We start from the raw sequence: 20,735 nt of genomic DNA, 5'->3' as shown, positions 1-20,735 counted from the left end.
GTTGAGCTTTTTGGAACTCTCACATTTATCTTTCGTCGGAGATCTTGGAGGAAAAGGCAAGGAAGGTTTAGTTAAAAAAAGAACTGGATCTGGTGCAAAGGCTGGATGTAACTTCCTTGGATTACTTGAAGGTATGGAAAAAATTAAAGAATATTTTACAAAAAAATTGTATTATTTCGCAAAGATTTCTAAAGATTTCAAGAAGATATGACAAAAATTTCCCAAAGATTTGAAGATTTTTACAAATATTATCAAATATTTCAAAAGTATTTGAAATATTACAAAAATATTTCAAATATTTCGCAAAGAATCTTAGATAGATTTATAATATTTCACAAGGATTTTAAACATTTTAATCATTTTTGCAAATATTACCAAATGTTTAAGAAATACATAAAATGTTTCGCGAAGATTTAACAAAGATTTCGGATTGATTTAAAAGATTATAAAATATTCAAAAACTATTTTTTACAATATTTTACGTAGATTTCAATGATTTCTTAAAGATTTTAAAAATATTTTAAATATTCCATAAAAATTCAGGATAGTTTAAGAAAATGTATCGAAGACTTCAATGATTTCCTAATAATTTCAACAATTTGAAAAATATAGCAAATATTTCAAGAATATTCAAAATATTTTATAAAGATTTCAATGATTTCCCAAAGATTATCAATATTTCTCAAAGATTTAAAAAATTTCAAAATGGCATGAAATACATCAAAAATATTTTTAAACGATTTTAAAGATTTCACAAATATTATAAAATATTTTAACAATATTTTTAATATTTTCAATGGTTTCAATAATTTCCCAAAGATTTTGGATAGTTTTAAAAGATTCCACAAAAGCTTAATTGATTACGCAAAGCTTTAAACAATTTCGCAAATATTATCAATTATTTAAAGAAATATTGCGGATATTAAATTTCGAGAATTTTAAATATATTATCAAATATCAAAAAAATATTTTTTATAATATTTTACGTAGATTTTAATGATTTCTTAAAGATTTTAAAAAGATTTTAAATATTCCATAAAAATTTAGGATAGTTTAAGAAAATGTATCGAAGACTTCAATGATTTACTAAAAATTTCAACAATTTGAAAAATATAGCAAATGTTTCAAAAATATTCAAAATATTTGATAAAGATTTCAATGTTTTCCCAAAGATTTTCAATATTTCTCAAAGATTTAAAAAATTTGACAAACATTTCACAAAGATTTCACAGATTTAAAAAATTTTTTAAATGTATCAAATATATCAAAAATATTTTTTTATATTTTACAAAGATTTCAATGATTTCCCGAAGATTTTAAATATTTCTCAAATATCTAAAGAATTTTAGAAATATTATCAAATATTTTTAATATTTAACAAAGATTTCAAATATTGTACATAGATTTTTAAAATATCGTTAAGATTTTGGATAGTTTAAAAAGATTTTAATCACTTAAATTATATTTTCAAATATTAAAAAATCTTTTTTATAATATTTAACAAATATTTGAATGATTTTCTAAAGATTTGAGAAAGATTTTTAATATTTGGAAAAGATTTCGAATAGACTAAGAAAATTTGTCAAAGACTTCAATGATTTCACAAAAGTTTAAAATATGTAGGAAAGATTTAAATAACTTCGCTAATATTATTGAATATATTAAACAAATGTTTTATATAATATTTTACGTAGATTTCAATACTTTCTTAAAGATTTTAAATATTTCATAAAAATTTTGGATAGCGAATGTTTAAAGAATATTCAAAATATTTTATAAATATTTCCATGATTTCCCAAAGATTTTCAATATTTCTTAAAGATTTGAAGAATTTGAGAAATTATTCAAAAATATTTAAAATATGTCGCAAAGATTTAAACAATTTCGCAAATATTTAAAAAGTATTTTAAATATTTTACAACGTTTTCAATTATTTTCCAAATATCAGAGAATTCAAAAACATTTTTAAGGATTTTAATGATTTTCGTAATGTTTGAAAGATTTCATAAATATTTGTAATATTTCACAAAAGTTTCAAATATTTCAAAAATATTTCAAAGATTTTGAATAGTTTTAAAAGATTTTATAAATATTTCAATCACTTCAGATATATTATCAAATATTAAAAAACTATTTTTTATAATATTTCACGTAGATTTCAAAAATTTCTTACAGATTTGACAAAGATTTTTAATATTTCATAAGAATTTCGGATAGTTTAAAAAAATGTATAGAAAACTTCAATGATTTCCCAAAAATTTCAACAATTTGAAAAATATAGCAAATTTTTCAAGAATATTCAAAATATTTTATAAAGATTTTAATGATTTCCCAAAGATTTTCAATATTTTTCAAAGATTTCAAAGATGTAAAAAATTTCAAAAATGTATCAAATACATCAAAAATATTTTTAGACGATTTTAAAGATTTCACAAAAATTTAAACAATTTCACAAATATTATCAAATATTTAAAAAATATTTTTGATATTTTACAAAGATTTCAATAATTTCCCAAAGATTTTCAATATTTCTCAAAGATTTGAAAAATTGGACAAAAAATATTTTTCAAAGATTTTGTATAGTTTTAAATAATTCCAGTAAAGCTTCAATGATTACGCAAAGATTTCAAAAATGGATGAAATACTTTAAAAATATTTTCAAAGGGTTTCAATGAATTCACAAATATTCAATGAATATTTTACAAAGATTTCACAAATATTCTGCGAATTTTGTAAAAGATTTTAATGATTTACCAAACATTTTAAAGATTGCGTATATTAAATTTCGATCATTTAAAATATATTATCAAATATCAAAAAAATATGTTTATAATATTTTACGTAGATTTCAATGATTTCTTAAAGATTTGAAAGAGATTTAAAATATTTCATTAAAATTTCGGATAATTTAAGAAAATTTCTTGAAGTCTTCAGTGATTTCCTAAAGATTTCAACAATTTAAAAAATTTAACAAATGATTTAAGAATATTCAAAATATTGTATAAAGATTTCCATGATTTCCCAAAGATTTTCAATATTTTTCAAAGATTTGAAGAATTTATAAAAATATAAAATATTTCGCGAAGATTTAACAAATGTTTAGATTCATTAAAAAGATTTCGCATAGGCTTAATTGATTTCCAGATGATTTTACAAAAATTTGTATAATTTCAAAAATCTTTCCAAAATTCTCCAAAGATTTCACTAAAATTTCAAATATTTTGCAAAGATTTAAGCAATTTCACGAATATCATTAAATATTTAAAAAATATTTTTAATATTTTACAAAGATGTCAATGGTTTCCCAAAGATTTGAAAAATTTAATGAATATTTCACAGAGATTATAAAGATTTTGAAAAGATTTTGGATAATTTTAATAGATTCTGCAAAAGCTTCAATGATTTCGCCAAGATTTAAACAATTTCACAAATATTATCAATTATTTAAAGAAATATTCCCGATATTAAATTTCGATCATTTTAAATATATTATCAAATATCAAAAAATATTTTTTATAATATTTTACGTAGATTTTAATGATTTCTTAAAGATTTGAAAAAGATTGTAATTATTTCATTAAAATTTCGGATAGTTTAAGAAAATTTCTCGAAGTCTTCAATCATTTCCCAAAGATTTCAACAATTTAAAAAATATAGCAAATGTTTCAAGAATACTCAAAATATTTTATAAAGATTGCCATGATTTTCCAAAGATTTCGGAACGATTTTGGATTGATTTAAAAGATTTAAATACTTTCAAAAATGTTTTAAAGATTTCACAAAAATTTAAACAATTGCACAAAGATTATCAAATATTAAAAAAATATTTTAAATATTTAACAAAGATTTCTGGTGGTTTCAGAAGATTTGACAAAGACTTTAATGGTATCCTAAAGATTTAAACAATTAAAAAAACATAAATATTTCAAAAATATTCCTGATATTTTTATTTCTTTAGTTGAAAATTGACGTTTCCAGGTCAAAAATGAATTTTTTTGTTAAAAATTCATATCTTTTCTGGTAAAAAGTCATATTTTTATTCAAAATAAAACTATTTGAATACTAACTAATCTTTTTGGTTTCAAGTTTTTCATATTAAACTAAATAAGGTACCCAAATTATTTTGATTAAAAATAATTTATTCCCCTGATAGTAAAATAATAAAAAAAAAACTTTTGATATTAATTTTACTAAAATCAAATCATATAAAAAAACAAATTACCAAATCAAATTCCCTGTCGTTTCCTCGTTTTTTACGGATTGTTCCCCGTCAAAAAAATAGTTTGGACAGATAAATACTCTCGTTTTTTAAAAGTATTTTTTTTTTAATTTTAGGAATGTGTTGCGTTAGATGTAGTCAATTTTGCACTTCTCTCTGTGGAAAGTGGCACGCGAGACATCTGATCGTAAAAGATACTTTTGTAACTTATGTCAGTCCGAGCGACGGAAGAATCAAAGCTGTGATTTTAATGGACAATGGTTTTGAAGTTAGTTCGGGAATGTATTCAACGGGATTGAGAAATGGCTTGCAGATCATGAATTTAAATAGGCACATCGTTATTAAATGTTGGACGAGGCGAAAAGCGAAAGAGTGGTTGGATTACATACAGCGTCTCGCCGCCGAAGAAGGTAAGAAAATTAAATACAAATTAATTAATTAAATAATCTCACCTTAATTAAAATTTAAAAAAATATCTCTACTATCCACTTGTCTTACTGTACGTAATTTTTAGTTTCCAGAAAAGTTTTGCCAGTTATTGTTTATAGAATTAAGCTAGGTCTTCGAGAAGTTCGTTTTTTAAATTCCCCGATTTTTCCTTGATTAATATTTCATTTTCTTTCATCATTAATATTCAAATAGCAGCATTTTTGGTTTAGCTTATAATTACACTATTTTTTTAAAAATTCTTACTTTTTGTTTGAAAATTTAACTATTTCGTAGATAATTTATTTTTTGTTTAAATGTAGCACTTTTTTTATTGAAAAGAGAACTGAAATCTTGAATCTGTCATTTCTTATTAAAAATTCATCTGTTTTAGTACAAATTTTATCTTGATTTGATAAAAATTAAACTAGTTAGTAGATAATTTACCTATTTTGAAAAAAATTCATCCTTTCTGATTGAAAAAAATTTCTTTTTTTAGGATTGGAAAATTTTCTTTTCTTTGTAGAAACGTATTTTTCGTTACAAAATTCATATTGTTATCTTGAAAAATCAGGTAGAAATTTGTTCAGAAGAAAATTAATTTTTTTTTTAAAGAAATTTGCTACTTGTTCAAATTTAAAATTTTGCTATTCGTAGAAAATTTACTTTTTGTTTCAAGTTTATATTTTGGTGTTGCAAAATTATCTAAAATCTTTGTTACATGAAAATTGAAATAACAAAATTAATATGTCGTTTTTTATTAAAAAATTTATCACTTTGGATTGAAAATTCAACTCTTTTTTTTAAACATTTTTTTTTTTTTAATAAAGATTCATCTCTTTTAAGAGAAAGTTCGCCTTTTTTTTAATAAGAAAAATTATTATTTAGTGGAGAATTCAACTACGTTGTTAAAAAATGGATGAAAAATCCAACTTTTTCGTCGAAATTTATTTCCTGATTAAAAATTAATGTTTTGAGTGGAAAAAGTCAAATAAAATCCCTTTTAACAGTAAATTCAAATCTTTTTTTTTTTAATTGACCTTTTCCATTTAATAATTTATCTGTTTTAGTAGAAATATATATTTTTTTAATCAAAAAGCAACTTTTTGGTAAAAAAATAATGTTTTTTAATTTTTAATTAAACTGATATTTTTGGGTTGAAAACTCTCCTTTTTGGTAAAAAAAATCATTCTCTTGGTTTGAAATTTCGTTTTTTTTCTGGGTAAAAATGGATCAGGTTCTTTGTTCCATGAAAATTGCAATAAAAAATTAATGTGTTGTTTTTTATTAAAAAATTCATCTCTTTGGATTGAAAATTCAATTTTTTTCGTCGAAACTTATTTTTTATTAAAAAATTCATATTTTGATCTTAAAAATTCAACTAAAATCATTTTTTATTTAAAATTCAACTATTTTTTAAAACATTTTGTTTTAAATAAGGATTCATCTGTTTTAAAAGAAAGTTCGCCTTTTTTGATAAAAAAAAAACAATTAAATGTTAGAGAATTTAACTATGCTGTTAAAAAATCATACTCTTTAGTTGAAAAATTCATCTTTTTGGATTAAAAATTCCACTTTTTTCACACAAAATTATTTCCTTTAAAAAAATTTCATATTTTGATCTTGAAAAGTCAACTGGAATCTTTTGCAGATGAAAATAAAATTATTTTTTAACAATTTTTAAAAATAAAAATTCATCTGTTTTAAGAGAAATTTCTTTTTTTTTTGTTTACCAAAATATAACTATTTCGTAGAAAATTCTACAATTGTGTTAAAAAGTCATACTTTTTGGTTAAAAAATCATCTTCTTGGATAAGAAATTCAATTTTATTTTCCTAGAAACTTATTTCCTGTTTAAAAATACATATTTTCATCGTGAAATGTCGAATAAAATCTTTTTTAACCGAAAATTCAACTATTTTTTGTTTTAAATTTAAAGAATAATTTAATTTAAAGATCGGTTTTATTTGATTAAAATATGGACTTTTTTGTTAAAAAATAATTTTTCTTAATTGATAATTGAACTACTTAGGTAAATTTTTTTGATCGAATGTTGAAAATTTAACTGTTTGGTAAAAAAATCACGAGTTTAGTGTATAATTATTTTTTTGCTGAAAAGTTAAATTTTGGTTGGAAAGTTCATTTTTTATCAGGAAAATTCATCTTTTGGCTTGAAGGTTCAACAATTTAGAGAAAATTTTATTTCTTTCTCGGGTAAAAATTTTTATTTCTTGAAAATTCCTCTTTATTCTTTAAAAAATCATCTCTTTTCGTAGAACATTAACCTTTTGTTTAAAATTCATATTTTGTTGCTGAAAAGTCAATTAAAATTTTTTTTTTGACAAAAACGATTTTTTCTGAAAATTTGACATTTTCATTTGAAAGTTCATCCTTTTTAGTAGAAATATTTCATCTTTCTTGGATAAAATTTCAACTTTTTTTTAGAATTGAACTATATCCTCGAAAATGTACTTTTTGATTAAAATTCCTATTTTTCTATTAAAATTCAATTAATTTTTTTTGGAGAAAAATTAATCTGTTTGGTAGATGATTCAACTTTTTCCTTAAAATGTTATCCTCCTTGGTTGAAAAAAATTCGTATTTCTGGATTAAAAATTAAATTTTGTTGTGGAAACTTATTTTTGTTAAAAAATTCATATTTTCATCTTGGAAAATCAACAGGGATATTTTTCAGATGAAAGTTCAACTATTTTTAAAAAAATTTTAATACAAAATTCATCTGTTTTAAGAGAAATTTAATCTTCTTTTTTTATGAAAATGCAAATTTGGTAAAAAAAATTCAACATTTTTGTTCGAAAGTCATCCTGTCTGGATGAAAAAATTCATCTTTTTGGATTAGAAATTTAATTTTTTTTTTGTAGAAACTTATTTCCCGATTAAAAATTATTATTTTGAGTGTAAAAAGTCAAATGAAATCTTTTTTAACAGTAAATTCAAATCTTTTTTTCAAAATTGACCTTTTTCATTAAAAAACTCATTTGTTTTATTACAAATAGATATTTTTTTTTAATGAGAAGTAACTTTTTGGTTAAAATTTTTTTTTAATTGTTACTTGAACTGCTCTTTTTGTGTTAAAAACTCTTCTATTTGATAAAAAAAAATTTTCTTGGTTCGAAATTTAATTTTTGCTGGGTAAATCTTCGTAGAGAAAAATCATCTTTTGGCTTAAAGGTTCAACAATTTAGATAAACTTTTACTTCCTTCTTGAGTGAAAAATATTTATGAAACATAATAGTTGAATTTTCAAGCTCGAAGGATAAATTCTAAACAAAAAAGTGTCACAGTTTATATTTTAATCAAAAAAAGATTAAATTTATAGAAAAGAAAACAAATTTTAAAACAAAAAAGACGAATTCTCTATAAATAAATATTTTTCCCTCAAGAAGAAAATAAAAGCTTATCAAAATTGTTGAACCTTCAAGCCAAAAGGCGAATTTTCTCTACAAAAATTGAATTTTCAAAGCAAAATATGACTTTTCAGCTGAAAAATAATTGTCCACGAAACATTTTTAGTAAAAGAATTAATTTTGAAGGAAAAAAGGCTTCTCGACAAAACAGTTGATTTTTCAACCAAAGACATAAGCTTTCGATCCAAAAATAAAATTTTAACCATGTAGTTTCACTTTTTCCCCAAATAGTTCAATTATTAATTAAAAAAGATTATTTTTTAACAAAAGAGTCCATTATTTGACCAAAAAGATGAATTTTCAACTAAAAATATAAATCCTCAAGAAAAAAAGTTTCTTAACAAAATCATTCGACCAAATCTTATAAACAAAATTATTGAATACTCAAGCAAAAAAGAAGAATATTTAACCAAAAAGTTGCATTTTCATAAAAAATAATTATAATTCTATTGAAAAAGATGAATTTTTTAATCGAAAAGGTCGATTTTGAAAAAATAGTTGAATTTTATGTTAAAAGAGATTTCGATGAACTTTTTCGCAATCAAAATATAAAATTTTAAACAGGAAATAAGTTCCTACGAAAAAAAGTGAATTTTTAGTCCAAAATCATGAATTTTTTCATCCAGAAACTCGAATTTTATATCAAAAATATAAATTAAAAAAAAAGTCTTTGACAACAAAACTTATACTCAATAAATTAAATTTAACCAAAAAAACACGAATTTTAAATAAAATACTTAAATTAAAAAATTAAAAATCTTAAATTTTATAGCCAGAAAGACGAATTATGTATAAAACAGTAAAATTTTCTACCTGAAAATATGATTTTTCAAAAGAAAACTAATTTTAAACTCAAAACATTTTGAGTAAAAGAATTAATTTTGAATTAAAAAAAGGCTTCTCGACGAAATTTAACAATGTGATTTAACTTTTACCGAAATAGTTCAATTTTTAATTAAAAAAGATTATTTTTTAACAATTTTTTCAGTAAAAAATATAAATCTTCCAGAAAACAATATTTCATAAAAATGATTTTTTAACAAAGTAATTCAAGCTAATCTTTCAAAGAAAATAGTTGAATTCTCAAGCAAAGAAGAAAAATTGTAACCAAAAAGTTAGATTTTTATGAAAAAAATAATATTTCTACTAAAACGTGTGAGTTTTTAGATAAAAACGAACAATTTGGAAAAAATAATTAAATTTTTAATCCAAAAAGACGAATTTTTAATGAAAAAAGATGACTTTTTAACACAATTGTAAAATTATCTACCAAATGGTTATAGCTTAGTAAAAAGAAGAAATTTTGCTTAAAACAGGTGAATTTTTATTTTCAAAAAATGTTTAAAAAAATAGTTAAATTTTCAATGAAAAATTATTTCAGTTGAATTTTTAAGATCAAAATATGAATTTTTAAATAAAAAATAAGTTTCTACGAAAAAAAAAAGAATTTTTAATTCAAAAAGATGCATTTTTTTCAACCGAAAGAGATGAATTTTTAACAAAATAGTTGGTTTATCTACCAAATAGTTGCATTTCTATTCGATAAAGATGAAATTTGTACTAAAACAAATGAATTTTTATTAAAAAACGAGAAATTTATTTAACTTTAAACAAAAAGTAAATTTTCTACGAAATAGTAAAATTTTCATCAAAACAGTAGAATTTTTTACCAAAAATATAACAATTTTTAACAAACTTGTTAAATTGTACAACCAAAAGACGAATTGTCTATAAAATAGTAAAATTTTCCACCTGAAAATATGATTTTTCAACAAAAAAAAGTTTATTCTAATTTGTCGTTTTCCTTGATCATTAATATTTAAATGCTAGCAATCTAATCTGGTAAAATTTTTTAAAATAGAATCTTTTATAAACTGAATAAAACAGTATTTCAGATACATATTTAAAATTTTAAAATTTATTAATTTAGTTTGTACCAAAAAAAAATGTCTTCAACAAAATACTTGAATTTTTAACAAGATAATTAGATTTTTAACGCAAGTTTAAATTTCAATCTAAAAGGATAAATTCCAAAAAAAAAAACAGTTACATTTTCAGTTAAAAAATTTAATTTTAAACAAAAAAAAGTCTTTTCGAATTTTGAATAATAAACTTTAACTTCCAACCAAATAGATAAATTTTCAACTAAAAATGTAAATCTTCAAGAAAAAAAAATGATGAAAAAAAATGTATTCTACTAAATCATTTTAACAAAAAAAGAATTATTTTTAATTAAAAAGTTGCATTTTCATTTAAAAAATTATTTTTCCACTGAAACAGATAATTTTGTAATTAAAAAAATAAATTTTGAAAAACTTTGGAACTTGAAAAGTTATCTAAAATATCAGATAACTTTTCAAGTTCCAAATATGAATTTTGAAACAAGAAATAAGTTTCTATGTAAAAAATGGAATTTTCAATCAAAAAAGACAAATTTAAAAAGTTTTAATTAAAAGCTTTTTAATAATTATGAAACATTTAAGATTAAGTTTTAATCAAGATTTCTGAGAAAATTTTTAATGGTTTAGTTTTTATTTTAAAAGAATAATTTTAAATTTTGAAGCTTATCTTTTTTTTATTTCAAATAACAACTGTTTCGTTCATTTATTTTATTAGAGAGAAATTCGTTTTTTCTTGTTGTTGAAAATTTAACTATTTCAATTTTTATTGAAAATTTATCTTTTTTACTAGAAATTTCAAGTATTTGGTTGAAAAGTTGTGTATTTTCATCAATAATTCGTCTCATTTGGTAGAAATATGTATTAACGATTACAATTTTCATCGAGATTTAATTTTTTTGGTTGAAGATTCCTCATTTTAGTTAAAAATAAATATTTTTAAATCAAAAATTCGTCTTTTTAGATTTAAAATTCAACAATTGTATGGAAAATCCAAATATTTTGTTACAAATTAACTTTTTGTTGAAAATTCATATTTTTTATGAAAAATTCAGCTGTTTCGTTAAACTTTATCCATATATACATTTTTTAAATTAACTTTTTGTTGAAAGTTGTACTTTTCAGATTAAAAAGTCAATTTTTTATTGACTTATTAGTTTGAAAAATCAACTCTTTTGTTGATTTTTTTTATTCATCCATTGTAGTAGAAAATTCATCTTTATTGGTTAAAAATGTAATTTTTTTTAAAGCATTATATTTCTGCTTGAAATTCGAGGAAAAAGGATTAAAAGGAATTTTTTAGTCGAAAATGTAACGATTTTGGTGACAATCTGTTTCTTTTTTTATGAAAAATTGTTATTTATTTGAAAATTGAACCGTAATTTTAGTTAAAAAAAACTCGCCAATCGTTGAAATTTCATTTTGTGAATTAATAATTTAATTATTCAATTTTTGTTGAAAAATATTCTTTTTTGGTTAAAATTAATATACTTGTTTGTAAATTTATCTTGTTTCGAAATTCATCTTGTTGGTCAAAAATTTAATTATTGTCGTTAGATTTATCATTTCTTTTGATAATTAGTCGTTCTGGTGTAAAATTGAACTATTGCAGTTAAAGATTTACAATTTTAGTTTGAAATGCATCACTTTCTTTGAAAATGTTACTATTTTTGTTGTTGTTGAAAAAAGTACTTTTTCGACTGAATTTTTTAACTTATTCCAGTAGAATACTTCATAATTTTAGGTAAACATAATCTGTTTGTGCGAACATTTATGCTTCTTTTTGTAAAAATTAATATTCATGGTTGAAAACTCATATTTTTGGTCAAAAATTCAATATTATTATCGTTTAAAGATTTATTATTTTAGGTAAAAATTCATCTCTTTGGTTGAACATTCATTTGTTGATCAAAAATGTATCTTTTTTAGTTGAAAATGCATCTTTTTTGGTAAAAATTTGTTCTTGGTTGAACATTTATCTTTTTGGTCTGAAACAAAAAGATTAATTTTCTACAAAAAAGACGAATTTTTAACAAAATTCAAGAATTCTTAAACAAAAACTTGAATTTTAAAGTACGAAAGAGGAATTTTTATACAAAAAGATTAATTTATTACTAAAAAAGACGAATTTTCAACAAAAGTCAAGAATTATCAAGCTAAAAGATGAATTTTCAAATTAAAAAAAATGAATTTCAAAACAATAATATTAAATTAATACTAAAAAATATAAAATTTTCCACAAAGTTAAAGAATTATGATCCAAAAAGTTGAATTTTTAAATAAAAAGAATAATTTACTACCAAAAAGACAAATTGTTAATAAAATTCAAGAATTCTCAGCTAAAAAGTTTAATTTTTAAGAAAGAAACAAATTTTTTCATAATTTTTAAGAAATTAGTTCAACTTTAAAACCTAGTTGTTAAATTTCCACTCAAAGAGATGAATTTTTAAAAAAAAAAATTAATTTTCTACCGAAAAAGACGAAATTTAAATAAAATTCAAGAATTATCAACCAAATAGTTGAATTTTTAAGAAAGAAAGAAAATTTTTGACATTTTTATTAAAGTAGGTCAACTTTAAAACCTTTTTTTAAATTTTTTAATCAAAAAGATAACTTTTTAAACAAAAATATTAATTTTCTGCCGCTAAAATGCATTTTAAAAAATTTTTAAATTCTTAACCAAAAAGTTGAAATTTTAACTAGACAATATTAATTTTTAAACAAATTGATTAATTTACTGCCAAAAAAGACAAATTCTCAATAAAATTTAAGAATTCTAAACAAAAAAGTTGAATTTAAAAAAAAAAACTTTTTTTAGTTTTAAAGAAACTCGTTCAAATTTCAAACCTAGTTGTTAAATTTTCAAGTAAAAAAACAAATTTTTAAACAAAAAGATTAATTTTCTACAAAAAAAAACAAATTTGTAAGAAAATTCAAGAATTTGTTGATCAAAAATGTATCATTTTTAGTTGAAAATGCATCTTTTTTTGTAAAAATTTATATTCTTGGTTGAACATTTATCTTTTTGTCCAAGAATTTTAGTTGAAAATTCATCTTTCTGGTGCAAAATTAACCTATTATGTTTTTTTTTAAGTTCTTATTATTGTAATTTTTTTTTTTAAAGAAAGTAACTCAATTTTTTAAAATTCATTATTTAGTTTGAAAAGTCAACTCATTTGCTAATATTCTTTTTTTTTTTTTTAAATGCATCTTTTGTGGTAGAAAATTCATCTTCATTATATAAAAATTTAGCAATTTTTTTTGAAAATACAGTATATTTTTACTTGAAACCTTAGGAAAATGGTAATTGCTTCAATCTTTTTTTTTTTCAATTATTCCCCTATTTTCATGAAAAATCGCCCTATTTCCCCTCTTTTCGTCGAATTTTGGGCTTTATTTTTTTTAATAATTAAAGGATTGTTGAGAATTAGTGTAGTATGAATAGTCGTTCAGAGATAAAAAATTCCAGGCAAGTACTTCATACAGGCGAATCCTCACAAGTCCTTCGCCCCCTGTCGTTCTCCCGTTCCAGCCACTTGGTTCGTCGACGGTTCCAGTTACATGTCGGCCCTCGCGGACGCTTTGGAAGCCGCAACTGAAGAAATTTTCATCGCGGACTGGTGGCTTTCCCCTGAAATTTTTCTTAAACGACCTGCGACTGAGGGGGATTACTGGAGACTGGATAGAATTTTGGAAAGGAAGGCTGTGAGTTATTTTATGCTCTTTGCAGGGATCACAGTCCGTCTTCTATTCCCCTTTTTTCCCCAAAATCCCCTATAACATCTTTATAAATGAGAATTTTTTTCGCTGTATCTATTTTTTAAACAATCCATATTGTTTAAAATTTTTATAAGCTTTTCTTGAATATTTTTTCAATTTTTAAAAAATCTTTTATATAAAGAATCCAGCGATGGAATTGACCTTTTAATGAGAAAAATAGAGAGTGGTTAAATTAAATTAAATTGGTATATTTTTCAATTATGATATCATTCAGTTTAGAATGCGTTTTTCAAAAATCTTCCAATTTGCATTTTTTAAAATTTGAGATTTCTATTTTTAAGCGTACATTTTAATTTAAAGAATTTATAAATGCAGTTTTAAAGACTTTAACATTTTTAGTTGATCACCTGTGAATATAAATTAATAATGACTTTTAAAATGGAACTGTATTTTAATATTTTCAAAGTGAATAATAATTGCTTTCACTGAACAATTCGGAATCAGTTCACAATTTTAGAATTTCCAGTTTCTAAGGTTAAAAACTATTTTCAATTTTTAAATAATTTCAAAATAATATATTTATAATTGAAAGCTTTTTTTAAATTTCAAATATTGAAATTTGAAAGTTTCTACTTAATATTTAGAAATATCCGACTGTTTATTTAAAATCCGCAATTATAATTAAACCGTAAAAAATAAAAATTTGAGCGTTACAATTTTAATTTTTCTATTTAAAAAAAAGTAATTTAGAATTATTTGAAATAGTTTAAACGGTCTGCTTTTAAAACAAAATATATATTTTTGCATATTTCGGGCAAAAACTTAAAAAGCTTTTTAAGAATTTTAAAAGGTTGAAAAAGAATAAAAAACATTTCCTAGGAAAATTAAAAATGATTTTTTATTTTGAAAAGTTATTTTTAAGTAAATATTCAAAAAGATTTGGAAACATTCACAAAATTAGCGAAAATGAATCTGGAAGATTCTAAGGAATTCTTTTTAATTTGGCAGTTTAAACAAAAATCTAATAATTGTTCAGAAGTTCTGAAAAAATTTCAAAAATAATTAAAAGTTTAAAAAAAATATAAAACAACATGCAGACGTTTCAAGATTTTTAAATAAAAATACGAAGCCTTGTAAGGATTTTAAAACTATTTTAGATCAAAGAAATTTGATTTTTAATTTAAAAAGTTTTCAGCTAATAAAAAAATGTAATTGTTCAATTTTTAATGTTACGTGCATTTTATTTTTTTGAACTGATGAACCAATGTGATCCCTGTTTTTATTATTGTGTAAAATATCTGACTGAAAAGGTTTTTAATGCAATTTTTTTTATAAAGCTGCAAGGCTTAGTGGGTAAGGAATACAAATTTTTAATAAATATTTAAATTTTATACGCGCAGAGCTCGGATTCACGAGACTCTAAATAAAATTTTGAATTTTTCTAATATTTCAAAGATTTCAAAAATACTTAATCTCTGGATTTGATATTTAGGGCTCGGATCGCTTTTTTTTTTAAGTGCGACTTTTTGCGATTCAAAAAAATGCGACTAATCGACGTTTTTCTGTTTTTTTGCATTTTGGATGTTTACAAAATTTTAAAAGAAAAATCTGTCAAATTTGATTTTAAGCGTTTTAAAAAGAATTAGTTGATTTCTTATCTTTTTAAATTATGATATCATTTATTTTTGAGCGTATATTTTTAGTTTCAAGAATTTCCAAATGCAGTAATTTTTCAGCAAAAAAAAAAGGAATTTTCAACAAAACAGTTTAATTTTCAATCAGAAAGATGAATTTTTACACAAAATGATTAATTTTCTACTAAAAAAGACATATTTTTAACAAATTTCAAAAATTTTGAACCAAAAAGTTGAATTTTCAACTACAAAAGATGAATAAAAAAAAAGATTCATTCACTACCAAAAAATATGAATTTTCAATAAAATTCAAGAATTCTCAATTAAAGTGTTGAATTTTTAAGAAAGAAACAAACCAATTCTTTAAATAATTTTTAAGAAATTAGTTCATCTTTAAAACCTAGTTTTTAAATTTCCAACCAAAGAGATTAATTTTAAAAGAAGTTATATTTTCGAAAATATAGATTTTTAAATAAATTGATCAATTTACTATCAAAAAAGACCAAATTTAAATAAAGTTTAAGAATTCTAAACTAAAATGTTGAATTTTACAACAAAAAAATTTTTTTATACATTTTTAAGAGAGTGGTTCAAATTTGAAACCTAGTTTTTAAATTTTTAAATAAAAATATTTTTAAACAAAAAGATTAATTTTCTACAAAAAAAAACGAATTTTTTTCATAATTTTTAAGAAATTTGTTCATTGCATTTTTTTAAATTTAAAAATTCTTAACCAAAAAGTTGACATTTTAACTAGAAAATATTAATTTTTAAACAAATTGATTAATTTACTACCAAAAAAGACAAATTTTTAATAAAATTTAAGAATTTTAAACAAAAAAGCTGAATTAAAAAAAAACATTTTTTTTTAGTTTTTAAGAAAGTCGTTCAAATTTCAAACCTAGTTGTTAAATTTTCAAGTTAAAAAGAAAATTTTTAAACTAAAAGATTAATTTTTTACAAAAAAAAAAAACAAATTTATAAGAAAATTCAAGAATTTTTAACCATAAATTTGAATTTTCAACTACAAATGATGAATTCAAAAAAAGATTCATTCACTACCAAAAAACACGATTTTTCAATAAAATTCAAGAATTCTCAACTAAAAAGTTTAATTTTTCAGAAAGAAAGATACCAATTTTTTTATAATTTTTAAGAAATTAGTTCAACTTGAAAACCTAGTTGTTAGATTTCCAACCAAAGAGATGACTTTTTAAACAAAAAGATTAATTTTCTACCAATAAAACGATTTTTTTTTTTAATTCAAAAATAAATTCTTGAACAAAAAGTTCAATTTTTAAATAGAAAATATGAATTTTTAAACAAATTGATTAATTTATTTCAAAAAAAGACAATTTTTCAATAACATTTAAAAATTCTAAACCAAATAGTTGAATTAAAAAAAAAACACTTTTCTTTTAATTTTTGAGTAAAAAATAAATCTTTATGTCAAAAGAATAATTTTCTATATTACAAAAAAAAATTTAAGAAAATTCAAGAATTCATGACCAAAAAGTTGAATTTTCAATTACAAAAGATGAATTGAAAAAAAACTCATTCACTACCAAAAAACACGATTTTTCAATAAAATTCCAAAATTCTTTATTAAAAAGTTAAATTTTTAAGAGAGAAAGAAAAAAAAATTTTTAATAATTTTTAAGAAATTTGTTCAAATTTTAAATCTACTTGTTAAATTTTCAACCAACGAGAGGAATTTTTGAACAAAAAAATTAATTTTCTACCGAAAACGACGAAGTTTTAACAAAATTCAAATATTCTCGCCCAAAAGGTTGAATTTTCAATAAAAAAAGATGAATTTTTCTACAAAATGATTTATTTTCTACCGAAAAAGACGAATATTTTATAAAATTCAAGAATTATTAACCAAATAGTTGAATTTTTAAAAAAGAAAGAATTTTTTTTTAATTTTTAATATAAATTTTTCAATAAAAATATTAATTTTCTACCGAAAAAACGAATTTTCAATTTAATTTAAGAATTTTAAACCAAAAAGTTAAATTTTTAAGAAAGAAGGAAACAATTTTTTAAAATAATTTTCAATAAATTAGTTCAACTTTAAAACCTATTTGTTAAATTTCTAACCAAAGAGATGAATTTTTAAGCAAAAAGATTAATTTTCTACCGAAAACTACTTATTTATGAAGTCGAATTGCTTTCTTAAAGATTAATTTTATCTATTTTTTAATTAAAATTTCAACTTTTAGGTTTAAAATTTATGTCTTGTTGGTAATATTTCTTTTTGGTTGAATACTATATTTTTGGCAGATTTATTTTTTTACTAAAAATTATTTGTTTACCTGGAAATTTAACTAATTGGTTAAAAATTAAATTCATATTAAAAATTAAGTTTTCAGTCTGAAAAACTGAGTATTCCATTTTTGGTTTAAGATTGATCTTTTTTATTTTTAATATTGAACTATTTGGTTAAAAATGGACTTATTTTGTTAAAAATGTTTCTTTTTTGGTGTACAATTAAATTTTTTGATTTTTATTTCACTTTTTTGTTTAAAAGTTGAACTACTTTGTTAAAAAATCCTTTTTGTTTTTGTTTTTAAAAATTACGTTTTTAATTGAAAATTTACCTATTCTTAAAAAAATTCAATTTATATTGGAAAATTATTTTTTACAAAAATTTGAGTATTTGATTTTGAAAATAACTTTTTTATTTTAATTGTTGATTTATTAACGAAGTTTATGATTCACAACTTCTTCTTCACCACTCGTTCTAAATATTTGGAATTTAAATTAGGATTTTAAAAAATACTGAAAAATTAATTAAATTATATTTATTCATTTGGAAATTGCGATTTACAAAATTCAAAAAAATTCAAAAGAAAAAACTAAAACGCATTTTATGCAAATTTTAATTAATTTTTTAATATTTTTTAAATGTTGTCTTGAAGACTTACCCAATTAAAATTTAAAAGCGTTTGAAGTTGATAGTTTTTGATAAAAAACAGTATTATTTCATCCACTGTAAATATAAATAAATAAATAATTTTTAAAATGAATCTGTTCTAAATTCGTTCAAAGTTTAAAAATTTCCAGAGTTTTATTGTGTCCATTCGAAAATCTTAGTCATTAAAAAAATGTAAAAGTGCGATTGAAACTTTGTAAACTATTTTCAATTTAAAAATAAATTAATAATAATATATTCGTAATTAAAGGCCTTTATTCAATTAAAAATATTGTTTCAGTCTAAATTATTCAATTTTTAACCCATTTAATGTGTCATTTTTTAATTAAGAAAAAAGAATAATTATTTAATATTTAGCGATATTTGACTGTTAATTTAATACAATTAAATTGAAGCCTAATATTTAAAATTCTATTTAAAAGATGTTTAATTTGTAAATGAAATTTTTAAATTTTTATCTAGAAATAATAATTGAACATTTATTATTAGTAGAAAAAATTTCAGTAATTTTAAGAGATATTTAGAAGTTATGAAAAGATTCAAAATTAATTTGAAATTTAATATGATGTCAAGAAATTTAAACAAAGTATGCGGAAATTTTTTTTTAGAATTTCTCAATATGTTTTTAAATTAATAGAATTTTTTCTACAATTTTTAGAAAATTCTGCAAATTATAAAAAAAAATTGAAAAATCTGCCAGGATTTTTTTTGCCAATACCGGAAATTTCTTTAAATCTTTTTAAATATTCTGTTTAAATAATTTTTCAACATGAAAAATAATCATTAATTCTCGTAGGAATATTCAGAAAATGTTTTTATTTTTGTGCTTCTTACAATTCTTAAAAAGCTTCTAATTTTTTTATTTGAATTCTTCAAAAATCTACATTTTGTTTTAAATTCGGTTGTGGGTATTTCACCAAAATTTCCAGTTCTAAATTTAATTTGAATCTTTTTAAGACTTCTAAATATCTCTTAATATTACTCTAATTTTTTCTACAAATAGTAATCATCCTATTGTTATTTATCAATTTAAATTTTAAATATTTTACTTTTAATTTTCAGGATTTTCTAAAACTTGTAGAAAAAAGTCAATTCGTTTTAAAATATGTTTAAAAGTTAAAAAAAAAAATTTCAAACATTATTTTATATTTGGACAAATTTAAAAGCACTTCTAGATTTCTCAAGATTTGGAAATAAATTTTTAAAGCTTTTCAAGGATGCTTAAACTATTTAAAATAAAAGTAATTTCGCTTCTAATTTAAGAACTTTTAAGTCGAAAAAGATTTAAATTTCTAATGTTTCTAGTCTAAAACAACTTAATAATATAATTTTGATTTTTTCAAAATATTTATTAGTTCATTCTTTAATTTAGAGTAAAATTTTTAACTTCAATTTAAAAATTCAAGAGTTCTACTTTATGTTCTTTAATTTATTGTTTATTATTTTAAATGGAAAAATGTTTAGAATAGAGTTCGATTTTTTCAAATTTCATGGACCGTGAAAAATGTTTACAAACCGGGAATTTTTTTTCTTCGATTAAAACGGTCAGCTTGACTGCAATTCGCTTCAGATTGCTGGCGTGAAAGTCTTCGTGATGATTTACAAAGAAGTGGAACTGGCCCTGGGGATAAATAGTTTTTACAGCAAGCAGAAACTTGTGGAAAAGTGTCCGGAAAATATAAAAGTATTGCGGCATCCGGATCACGCGAGAGTTGGGGTTTTTCTCTGGGCCCACCATGAAAAGATTGTGATTGTCGATCAATCAGTCGCCTTTCTTGGCGGAATTGACCTCTGTTACGGAAGGTGGGACAATCACGAACACAGACTCACTGATTTAGGCTCCACTCATCAATCCACGATTTATATTCCGTCAAAGGGAAAACTGACTAGCACAAGTAGCAAACACGCAAATCAGAATAGCAAATCCCACAAACATGTGCTGCTCTCTCTTGCCATCGCCACAAATACAGTCGCAATGGCAACAACAAAGTGTCTTCCAGTTCTGTAAGTTTTTCGATTTTTCGCAAATAAATTTTCGGGTCTCTACTCGTCTGGACAATTTTTACTTTCCAGAATTTTTTTGCTTTTCATTTCTAGTAGAATTAGGCAGGGTGTCCGAAAATTTCATTTTTTAACCGTTAAAGGGCACAGTTCCGTAAAATTACATAAAGAGCATACTGGGTGTCTTATACCCAAGGGTTTTCAAACGTGTGTTGTGCCGACGGTATTGAATAGTTTTTTTATAAGAAAATCAATTAATGATTTTTAATCTATCTAGTTTAAGGAGAACAAGGTTTCATGCCAGTTTTTGAAATTTAAAGTAGTTAAAAAAATCCTTTTTGGAAAAAAAATTTTTAAATGACTTCTTTCACACTAAAGTTTATAAGTTTTTGATATTTTTAGTTAAAATTTTAATTGAATACTTCCGAGATACGGCGCTTCAAAAATAAAATTAGTCTTAAAGTGTTCGTT

General features: G+C 21.5%; 1 protein-coding gene across 1 annotated transcript in view; it reads left to right on the top strand.

The window, feature by feature from the left end:
• Window positions 1–20,735, top strand: part of LOC117170260 (phospholipase D2) — an 86,216-nt gene that overhangs the window by 17,115 nt on the left and 48,366 nt on the right. The window contains exons 5-8 of the mRNA XM_033356912.1: window positions 2–131; window positions 4,336–4,629; window positions 13,441–13,676; window positions 19,834–20,267. Of these exons, the coding sequence (XP_033212803.1) occupies window positions 2–131; window positions 4,336–4,629; window positions 13,441–13,676; window positions 19,834–20,267 (1,094 nt within the window). The remainder of the gene's footprint in view (window position 1; window positions 132–4,335; window positions 4,630–13,440; window positions 13,677–19,833; window positions 20,268–20,735) is intronic.

This window comes from Belonocnema kinseyi, chromosome 3 (genome assembly GCF_010883055.1).
Source record: "Belonocnema kinseyi isolate 2016_QV_RU_SX_M_011 chromosome 3, B_treatae_v1, whole genome shotgun sequence".
NCBI lineage: Eukaryota > Metazoa > Arthropoda > Insecta > Hymenoptera > Cynipidae > Belonocnema > Belonocnema kinseyi.
The sequence above is the reverse complement of the archived record's forward strand: the minus strand, read 5'-3'. Positions and strand labels throughout refer to the sequence as shown.